Source organism: Marmota flaviventris, chromosome 19 (genome assembly GCF_047511675.1).
Source record: "Marmota flaviventris isolate mMarFla1 chromosome 19, mMarFla1.hap1, whole genome shotgun sequence".
In the NCBI taxonomy this organism is placed as follows: Eukaryota; Metazoa; Chordata; class Mammalia; order Rodentia; family Sciuridae; genus Marmota; species Marmota flaviventris.
Genome location: NC_092516.1, coordinates 32,568,037 through 32,578,861, shown reverse-complemented (window position 1 = coordinate 32,578,861; position 10,825 = coordinate 32,568,037). Strand labels below are relative to the sequence as shown.

The window sequence follows — 10,825 nt, the reverse complement described above, 5'->3', positions numbered from 1 at the left end:
CCGGAAGCCCGCAGCCACCGTGGGCGCCGGGGGCTCCCGGCTTCTCCTCAGCCCCTGAGGCCCGCGTCCTCGGGCGGGCCCCAGGGGCGCCTGGGCACTACGGGCGGCCGCTCCCCAGGACACCATGGCCGTTTTGGCCCTCACTGCTCCCTTCCTGGGGGCCCCGGGACGCCGCGCTAGCTCCTTGGGCTCCGGCCCACGCGCCCTCCCCGGCGCCCCGCGCGGTGAGATGCGCCCCCGCCCCGCCCCCCGCGTGACGCGCAACCAGCCGAGCCAATCAGAGCCCGCGGCGCGCGCCCCACGCGCCAGTACCCCCCCCTCCCAACTTAAGAAAGGGCGCGCAGGCCGGGCCGGGCCAGAGCGCCGTGCCGGGAGGAGAGCGCTGTAGTGCGACGGCAGGTGGCGTGGGTCCCGCGGCCCACGCGGCCCCTCGAGCGAAGAGCTCGAACGCACCAGCGGCGAAGGCGCCTCCTGCCTCGCGCCCCGACGGCGACCGTCCACCTGCAGATGCTGAGGTGAGCGCGGCGGCGGAACGATGTGGGCGCTTCTGGTCGCCGGCGTGGCGCTCGCTTTGGTCGCCGGGGCCCAGGACAGCCCGGCGCCCGGCAGTCGCTTCGTGTGCACGGCGCTACCTCCGGAGGCGGCGCGCGCCGGCTGCCAGCTGCCCGCGATGCCCATGCAGGGCGGCGCGCTGAGCCCCGAAGAGGAGCTGCGGGCCTCTGTGCTGCAGCTGCGTGAGACCGTCGTGCAGCAGAAGGAGACCTTGGGTGCGCAGCGCGAGGCCATTCGTGAGCTCACGGGCAAGCTGGCGCGCTGCGAGGGGCTGGCGGGCGGCAAGGCGCGGGGCACGGCCACGGGCAAGGACACCATGGGCGACCTGCCGAGGGACCCGGGTCACGTCGTGGAACAGCTCAGCCGCTCGCTGCAGACCCTCAAGGACCGCCTGGAGAGCCTCGAGGTAGTGGCGTGCGCGGGGTATCTAGGGGGTGACGCCCTCGGGTCGTGGGATGGAGGTTATGCTAGAGATCCGTACATGGTCTTGTCTGATGTGCACTTATCCTTGGGGTGAGCTGAGTTTGGGAGTGCAGGGAGAGGGTCTCGGACCTGCCCTGGACCTTAGCGTCGCACCCCTTCCTCCCGCCCACCCCCATCTCCTTGTTGGAAAGGGCTGAAATCCCCCAACTTTGCGCGCCTGGACTGCCCGCTGAGCCCACTGTGAACTTCCCAAGATCCTAGCTAGCTAACCCCGACCATCAAGACTGGAGCGAAATATCTGGGACCGGATATCCTCTTAACTCTCCCTGCTAAATCCAAATCTCTGAGCCGGGTGTGCTCCCGATGGTTGTGTTCAGTGCTGTGAGGCTGCATCAGGAGGTCAACTGCCCTGGGCATGTGCTGTTTGCTTTTATAAATAGGGTCGGACTGAACCAGAGAAGGGGCAGGGACTCGTTGAGAAGAGAGTGCAGGGAGGCCGCCAGCGACTTAAGAATTAGCATCAGAGCAAACATCTTAACTTCAAAGATGCCTCTGACTACTAAGTTGGACCATTATAAGGTGCCCTTCAGGATAGCTTTGGGGGAAGGGGACCTTATTCCCTTGGCTCTTCTTGAAAGATGTGTGCAGTTTGGAACTTTGAGAGAGAAATCATCAATTAATTTTTCTTTACACTCTACTTAAGAAGTGTGGACATAGCTGTTAATAGCATTCATCAGCATACCTATTAGCAAAAGTAGGTTTTAAATTACAGGTGGTAATTATTGCTAAATTATTGGAGGGTTTCTTTTGGCATGACAGCTAAATACAGTATTTCCAGCATCTGTACCTCTTATTAGTCATTGTGATTACTAACAGCTAACATTTCTTGAGGACTAAATATAAGTCAAGCATATTACTTAATTTTAACCCTTGCAACGAATGGCATGAGGCAGTTCTATTTTTTGCAGTTTACAGTTTAGAACACTTGGACGTAGGAAGGGGTAAAGAACTTGCCAAGGGCTCTTGGCTAAGGCAGCAGCAGGCTGCTTCCAGAGCCAGCATGGTGGCGGAGGTATAAGAGAAATAGGAAGTGAAGATTTAGAAATAGCATTAAAAAAATATTTCTGGAATTTAGAATAGTAACATTTTATGTCTGTCATTTTCCAGAATATCTCTGCAAGCCTAGGTGTTTACTTTGTACTGCTCTGAAACTTGGGGGATGCTTTCATTTCTAGATGCAAGCTCACTAGCTCTGAGTACCATTGATTAACGCTGTAAAACACAATCCTCTCTGTTTTGGTCTTTTTCTGAATTGCGTGGTTAAAATTTTTATTTTTTATTCAGAGGAGAAAAGCAACTTTGAGAGGGGAAAATGGGATTTGCAAGTTTTAAATACTGCAGCAAAGTAATTCTGTCTGACTTTGAAATCCTTTCCTTTAAAAAAAAAAAAAGCATCAGTGAAATGCTCCCTTTTGAGCCATTGGCATGATTTAATGCTGAGTTTTGGAAGCTTCTCCCTGTGTGGTCGGGCCATTGGAGCCACATGTCACAATTTCTATTCAGCTGACCTGAATGTCTCTCCCTCTTGTCCCCCTCTCTCTCGGCAACTAAAAGCTCCAGCTCCGCACGAACGTGTCAAATGCTGGGCTGCCTAGCGACTTTCGAGAGGTGCTACAGCGACGGCTGGGGGAGCTGGAGAGGCAGCTGCTGCGCAAGGTGGCAGAGCTCGAGGATGAGAAGTCCCTGCTCCACAATGAGACCTCTGCTCACCGGCAGAAGACCGAGAGCACCCTGAACGCACTGCTGCAGAGGGTGGCCGAGCTGGAACGAGGTACGTGCTGTGCTTGTTTTATCTGAATGGCCTGATTTTCATCACTTGTGGTCAGACCCAAGGTTTTAGTTTATGGACAGCAGTGATTGTGGCATAACATGGAGGTGTTCTTGGGCATTTGTACAAATAATAAAGGTGACCAACAATGGTCATCTCAGGAATTAGTCCCCAGTCCTACTGGCATTACCCATGGGAAGGCAAATGAATTGGAGACCAGGTTGGGTAAACAACCCGATCTCTGGCCTTCTGCCACATGGGCATTTCGTCTCAACTAATCCTTGCAGCAAATTCTGGTATCTTTCTCTTCCCTGTTCACACTGTGGTGGGTAAATTTCTCCCACAGGAGACAAAGGGAGGAATCAAAGGCCCTACATAATTCAGGTTGTATTTATCAACTCCCAAATTGCTGGGTGGCATAGGTGTGAAGTTTGGTTGCTGAAATGAGTATAGGATAATAATCTTCTCAGATGCACTAACATGGCAAAGGCAATTTTTGATTACTTGGATTACTTGATAGGAGAATGTCCAATAGCAGAATTCCAGTGATTCTTGTAATGACATTGGCTGAGGAGGGCCAGATGGAGAAGGGGATTCACTCATGGTCTGTTCATCCCATGAGTCACATGTCTCTTTTACCCCTTTCCTTTTATCTCTTTCTTCAGAGAAGTCTATCCTTTCTTCCCTGACAGGGTGAAGTGTGGCTAACCTGTTTAACTTGGTTTCTTGAGTGTCAAAGACAGTTTCCTCTCTGCCTCCCCTCTGCTTCTGGGTGACACCAGGAGACCCGTTAGGTCTCAGAGTCTTCCCTGAGGGCAGAATAGCTGCAGGGGAGGCCTTTCCATCAGGCAGGAGTAGAAGGTGGCATCTGGCCACGGCCAGAGTGGACTCCTTGACCTGCTCTCAACCACAGTGGATCCTAGGGACATTCAGGGCCATGACGTGGGCACACTGCAGTTTAGTGTCTTGAGGGGAGGCTGTAGAACCAGAGCAGAAACCCGGAGGGCTGGTAGCTCTCTTGCACAGTGGCCAAGTTGCCCCCAGGAGACGTGCTGTAGGAGTGCACAAAGTCAGCGTGGAGATAGGCAGGCAGGTGCTGAGTGCCTCACCTCTGGGGATTAGGTTGCTGTTATATTTATTTCACAGATGAGAAGCATCTCACTTCTCAGCCAGACAAATGTCCTTTGGGTAAAGGGGACCAAAGAGGCCTGGGCCACTCACTGTTGAATGACAACAGTGATGTGAACCTGCACCTTCCTCTTGTCTGTCCCCCAACCGCTGTGTTTCATGTGCTTTACTCCAATCCCCTTCATTGTGGCTCTGGCCACCAGGAGCTGCCCCTTGGAGACCCCCTCCCATCCATAGCCTGTCTGTTCACAGCCAGAAGGAAGGAGTCAGGACTCAGGCCCAGGCATCCTGGTTCAACCATCCATAGTTCTCACTAAAAGTCCTCAGAGCTATCTAACCCAGAAGGGACACTTGATGACACCGGGGCCACGCCCCTGTTGGCCATGCCTGACGAAGACTGGCTCAAGAGAAGCAGCTCAGCTTTTATGGTCTGGTGCCCTTTGACCCCACTATGGAAACTCTGAAATCTTCCTTGTGCTCTATCAACTCAGTTTGTGGAGGAGTCTTTAAGGAAAGTGACCATTTGCTTACCAGTTTGTTCTCTGTCCTATTTGTGACCATTGTAAAGGGGTGTGTAACCACCCAGCCCCACATTGTGCTATGGGTGGAAAGTACATCAAGGTCCTGAGCAGCACCACTTGAGCCCAGAGGAGGTGGATTTCAACAATGTAGCAAGTGGGGGATCTCTGGCCAATGGTCCACGATCCTGGGCCTATTCTGGGCCAGATTCTTGGCTGTGGGTTTCATACTCTGTCTCCTCTAGGCCCTGCAGCCACCCTGTGGCAGGTATTTGTTACAGATGAGGGACTGAAGTGGAAGAGCCAGTGACGCCTGTGTCCACTGTAGAGCTGGGATTCAGGTTGATGACCCAGAGGAGGACTGAAGGTTCTGGCCCTGCTGGGCAAGAGGCTCCCGGGAGCTTAGCAGGCAGCCCCCACCCCCTGGGTGTGAATGCTCATGCTACCTGGTCCCCAGGATGCCCGTTTTTCCTTGTTGTAAGGTCCGATCTTTTGCAAGGGTTTCTAGAGTCTGGCCAGCTGGCGAGGCGCAGCTCGGCTGTGTTGAAATCCGTGTTGGCACCAAGAAGACCAGAGCCTCCTGCTTCTAGCCCCAGGCTGCCCGCCCCCCTCCTTGGACTTGTCTGCCACCTGCAGTTTCTGATTTATTGGTCAGGCCTTTTAATTCCTTAATTGGTTTTAACCAAGTTTCCTCTGAACCTCCAAGCTCTTTTATTCAAATAAAAGGCACCAGCTTTCAGGGTATGAGCCCCCTCCCCTGCCCTCAGCTCTCCTAACTCTAATTAAACCTATCTGTTGTCACCAAGCTAACGATATTACCGACACTGACTCTTATTAAATTGGCAAGCCGGCCCACCTGCAAGCATAGAAGCCATTTCTCTTTATTAGATAATGATGCCTTCATTAAGAACATGGCCATTTGCCACTTGAAGATTAAGTGCTGGTGGCTACATGTGGTGGAAAGAGGGACTTCCAGTCCTGCTCTGTTATTCACTAGCTGTGTGACCTTGCGTAAGTCACCTCATTTCTCTGAGCCTCAGCACCTCAACTGTGCAGTCTACAAAATGGAGGAGTGGGGACTGTCTGGTTCTGTCTCTGATTTTGTTTGGCCTAATGAGGGCCCAGCCGCTGCCTTCACTGTGGCCCAGCTTCCCAGCTTCCAGGCCAGGGTGAGTCAGGGAGACTCCAACTGGGAAGACCAGATCCTAGTATTGATGCTCTGCCTGCTCCAGAGCCTGGGAGGGGACACTGAGCCCTGCTGCTGCCCCGTGCAGAAGGCCCTCCTCAGATCCCCGTGAACTCTGGCACCAAAGGGCTTCTGAAAGCAAGTCCAGTGGGGGAGGGTTGTAGTGGAGAAAGGTTATCTGACCATCGGGCACCTTGTGGGTATTTACTGAATGTGTGTTGAATGAGTGAAGGGTATTTGGGCTCCTTCGGTGGCAGGATCTGGTCCCCAAATAGAGGAAAGCATGTCACCATGACACCTCACAGAATCAAGTGTTTTCTGCAAACTGGAATGTGTGGCAGCAGGGACTATTGTTGTTAAATTCATTTTGAGATTAAACCAAGATTGCATTGAAAGTCACTTAAATCCACTTGAGAGTTGGTGTTCAAGGATTTTAGAAGTGCTGTGTCCACGTGGGTGTCCAGGGGACCTGGGAGGTTTTTACCAGTCCTAGAAAGGTCTAGAAGCAGCAAGGCTCTGGCCAGGTGTGTTCCCTGAGTGAGGGCATCACTTCTGCCTCCCACTGGTTCCGTACTTCAGGGAATGCTCAGGAGATACAGCCTCTCCTGGGATGAAAGGGCCAGTCAGGAGCAAAGGTGTCCACAGCAGAGATTCAGACCACAGCCACTTGTAAGTGGAGTTGTAATGTCAAGACCCAGAGCCTGACTCCTGGCCCTTGTGGTGGTAATTATTTAGTGTGACAAGTGACGTGGGCTTACTCCTGCAGTGTCTAGTTCCCTGTGAGACTTTCCTCCTGTCAGCACAAGGCCCCTTGGGTTCTGGACCCTGCCCTTGCTAGAGAAGCCAAGGAAAAATCAGAGGATGTCATTGAGGAAGGGTTTTCTGGAACCTTCCCTCATGCCCGTATGAATGAGGACATTAAACCCAACTTGTCTCTACCTCCTTCCTGAAGCTTTTCAGTGTTTTATTAAGCTGGGCTTAATAAAATTTATTAAAATGAATATAGGTCCACACCTGTATTTCCAGCAACATGGAAGGCTGAGGTGGGAAGATTGCAAGCTCAAGGCCAACCCGGGCAGTGTAGCAAGACCCTGCTGGAGAGAGAATAAAAATGAAAAGGGCTGGGGATGCAGCTCAGTGGTAAAGCACCCTGGATTCAATAGCCAGTATCATAAATAAGTAGATAGTTAAGAAAATAGGAAATGTTAACCAGAAGGGATCCGAGCTTTCCCTTTGGATTTAAATAGGCCTCTTCTCCTGTCCTAAAAGACAAGCAGAATTCTCTACCGGGTCTAGTGCGTTGCTCACAGGAGATTCTTTCTCCCCTTTCCTGGGCCTTCTTGGGCCTTGTACTGGCTGGTACTTATGGGGTGGTCCTTGTTGGTGGCAGACCTTTCCATGCCCTGAGGTCGCCATCCTTTGCTGGCCACCTCAGCCACTCATAGCTGGAATTGCTGCCCGATTTCCCTTTTCGCTTACTGCTGGGTCCTTGTCTGTCTTCCCCATCCCTCCCTGAGGGCAAGCACTGTCTCTCTGGCTGCTGGACTTTAGCACTTGGAACAAGGCCAGCATGTGACAGGTAGCCAGTCATTCTAGGGGCTGCCTGCATGGGGTCCCCGAGAGACTCCCCTGCCCAGGCTGGAGGAGGGTGGTCTAACTTGCTGTGGCTTCTTCTCTCTCCACCCAGGCAACAGTGCATTTAAGTCACCAGATGCATTCAAAGTCTCCCTTCCTCTCCGGACAAACTACCTGTATGGCAAGATCAAGAAGACACTGCCCGAGCTGTATGCCTTCACCATCTGCCTGTGGCTGCGGTCCAGTGCCTCGCCGGGCATCGGCACCCCGTTCTCCTACGCTGTGCCCGGGCAGGCCAATGAGATCGTGCTGATCGAGTGGGGTAACAACCCCATCGAGCTGCTCATCAATGACAAGGTAGGCCTGCTCGCGCTCCCCACCCCTCAGGCAGTGGATCCAGGTGTTGAGGGAGGTGGACATCTGGAGGGTGTCAGCACCGGCCAGCCTTTACCACGCTGTCCAGATCCCAGCCAACCACACTTGCCTTCATCCACAGAGCAGGGGCCACAGGCCTGCGTCAGCAGAGCGGTCCTCCTCATAGGGACAGCTCTGCACTGAGTCAGTCCCTTCTGAGGGGTGGCAGCCAGGCAAGCCTAGGGGCAGCTGCCGCTGGTGGTGATCCAAGCTGTGAGTCTGGCCAAGAGGCAGCAGAGAGTCCAGTCACCAAGGGAGTGGGAGGAGCAGAGAGCAGATCTGCATGCAGGGACAGCCTGGCTGACTCGCCCAAGTGTTCTGGCAAAGGGCGCGTGTGCACGTCTGAGGGTGACTGCTGCTCTGGGCATGCCTTTTTGAGAGATCAGGCTTATTGAAATAATTTGCATATGATGAAATTTACACTTTTTAATGTATGTTTTGGCCAGTTTTGATAAATGCATTCAGTTGTGTAACCCACAAAAATAATATACATCTGATATAGACACATGAGCAGTTTGTGTTTATACACATATAAAACAGCATGTATGTTTAATGTAACGCATCATCACCCCGATTTCCTCATTTCCTTTATAGTCAGCTCTTGCCCCAGCCCATGCCAACTGCCCATCTGTTCTCTGGACCCATAGTCTTTCTTCTTTCAAAGCAATTGCTCCTCTGTAATAGGCATTTAGAAATGAGGTTTCCTTGAAAGAGGGGTGGGGCCCACTGGGACCTGCCTGCAGCCCCAACTCCAAACTTTCCTTCTAAGGTCATACTCAACAAATGTGCCTCCTCCTCCTCCTGGGTGCATCTGAGCATTTGATGGCTGTATTCACTCCCTGGCTGCTGAAGCCACTCCAGGGCTGGATGGGGAGGGAGCTGAACCCCTGGCTCTGTGGTCTTCCCTGAAGTGCCCCAGGTAGACTTTGTTTAAGTTGGCAGTGGAGGCCTAGCAGCAGCCTCGTCCCTGAGCCAAGGATTAATTGCTCTAAATAACACCCCAGGACACTGCAGGCCTGAGGGCCTTGTTTTCCTCTGTATTTAGACCTCTTGTAAACATCTAATTCCCGGGAGGGAGGCTTGAGGTTGCTAGGAGACCAGCAGTAACAACAGGGCGGTGCACAGCCTGCCTTGGGTGGCTTTCACAGGTGGCTGGAGCCTGCTCATGCACACACTCAGAGGCTTCCAGCCCTCTGCACAGGCAGGACCCAGGACGTGGCACCACCCCCCCCCCCCGCCCCCCAGCACGCTCAGATCCCTGAGTGCCACCTGGGGGATCCGGGACTCTGCCTGAGAGAGGATCCCAGTTCTGACTATTTTCCCAAGTTGGATGGGGGATGGGGGGAGGGGGAGGGGCTGACTCCCTTGGGCTCTGCACCTAGAGCTCAGAGCTCCCATGGGAAGGTAGGCCCTCAGTCAAGCCAAGAGTGTCCTTGTCACAGCAGGGGCTTGTGCCGAGGCTGCCCTCTGCCTCCATCTGTGTGTGAGTGTCAGGAGTGTCACCACCTGTTGGGAAGTCCAGCAGGATCCAGGGGAAAGGGAGAAGCGTTGGCCCTGGGACACCCAGGTACCTGCCTCACCTGCCCTGGGGGCGTCCCTGTAGGTCAGAGCCCAGCAGTCCTCACTGTGCATTGCTACCCACAGGTTGCACAGCTGCCCTTATTTGTCAGCGACGGCAAGTGGCACCACATATGTATCACCTGGACGACACGGGATGGCATGTGGGAAGCTTTCCAGGATGGAGAGAAGCTTGGCACTGGGGAGAACCTGGCCCCCTGGCACCCTATCAAGCCAGGAGGTGTGCTGATCCTTGGGCAGGAGCAGGTGGGTGCCTTCCCTGGATGCTGCAAGGTGGGGATGCCAGGCCAGCAGCACAGGCTCCCCGCAAGCTGCCCACCCAAGCTGTCTGCCCCACAGATCTGGCCACTGTGGCCTGAGGGACAATGAGGTCCCTGGCAGGCTGGCTCATGCTGTCTCAGGGCAGGCATGGGGATATAGCCAGCACTGGCAGGGACCAGGTTGGTGTGGTGGTTCTGACCCAGGGGCAGGAGTGTCCCTGTGGTCACAGTGCATCTTGGGATTCGGGTCCAGCTTCCTTCTGGGGTGGAGAGGCATCTTCCAGGGCCCCTGCAAACCTCCGTGAGCACTTGGCCTTGGCTGGCACAGGATGCTGCAGCTGGAATCCAGGAGCTCCTTGTCCAGGGTCTGGCCCTGGCCCCAGCAGGGGCACTTGGGAAATGCTGGGGGAACACAACCTGCAGGGGGATGGGGAGGGGACAGGGAGACCTCAAGTCCGAGGAACTTGCCATCTAGGTGAGGGGAGCAGTGGCTGGCTGGGGGCAGAGGAGAGTCACCCTGCCAGCCTGTGTTAAGGTGTGAGGACAGTGGAAGGCGCTGGGTGGGGCTTGGAGGCCGGGCCCTCCTTGGCCCCCTTCCCTCCTTAGTTCCTCCACTGCCTGTCCCCTGAGGGCTGGGAGTCTGGAGGCCCAGCCACTCTCCCAGCTTTAGGCAAGTGTCTCCTTTCTGGCCTCAATTTCCCCCATATAAAATGGGTGCTTTGAGGAAAGCTGTCTCCAGGCCTGATGTGCCCTGGAACCCGAGGACCCATACAGTCTGGGTCTGGGTGTGATTGGCAGGTGGGAGTGTGTGGGGGGTGCTCCTCCCTCCCGTGTCCCTGGAGAGTGAGCAGCCGAGTTTGCATGTGCACGCACCCTGATGTGGATGTCCTGCCTGATGTGGATGTCCTGTTCCGTTTCCCAGGACACTGTGGGGGGCAGGTTCGATGCCACGCAGGCATTCGTGGGAGAGCTCAGCCAGTTCAACATATGGGACCGCGTTCTTCGCGCACAAGAAATCGTCAACATCGCCAACTGCTCCACGAACATGCCAGGCAACATCATCCCCTGGGTGGACAACAACGTCGATGTGTTTGGAGGAGCTTCCAAGTGGCCCGTGGAGACCTGTGAGGAGCGCCTCCTGGACTTGTAGCCACCTTCTCCCCAATCAGGAGGGGACCAGGCTGTCCCTATGGGGAGTTCAGGGCCAGTTACTCCCCAGCCAAACTGTGTCAAACCTCCTGCCCTCGTGGGCGGGACCCCAAAGCCCATTCCTGGAGGATTTCGAGACGGAGGCTGGGTGGCAGCATTTGTCACTAGCATGTTTGTTCCTCCCTAAGACTTTGTTGTTTTGGGGGTCATACTG

The 10,825-nt window shown here is 54.4% G+C and overlaps 1 protein-coding gene across 1 annotated transcript; it reads left to right on the top strand.

Moving 5' to 3' along the window:
- Window positions 1-535: 535 nt before the first annotated feature.
- Nptx2 (neuronal pentraxin 2) lies at window positions 536-10,612 on the top strand. The gene is made up of 5 exons (XM_027953265.2): window positions 536-958; window positions 2,590-2,806; window positions 7,323-7,567; window positions 9,269-9,448; window positions 10,385-10,612. The coding sequence occupies exons 1-5, from the start codon at window positions 536-538 to the stop codon at window positions 10,610-10,612; spliced, it is 1,293 nt and encodes a 430-aa protein (XP_027809066.2).
- The last annotated feature ends 213 nt before the right edge of the window (window positions 10,613-10,825 follow it).

Coding starts and splice junctions, on each gene's coding strand:
- Nptx2 (XM_027953265.2), top strand. CDS start 536: ATGTGGGCGCTTCTGGTCGCCGGCGTGGCGCTCGCTTTGGTCGCCGGG. Junction 2,807..7,322: donor GGTGGCCGAGCTGGAACGAG/GTACGTGCTGTG, acceptor CTCTCCACCCAG/GCAACAGTGCATTTAAGTCA. Junction 7,568..9,268: donor AGCTGCTCATCAATGACAAG/GTAGGCCTGCTC, acceptor TGCTACCCACAG/GTTGCACAGCTGCCCTTATT.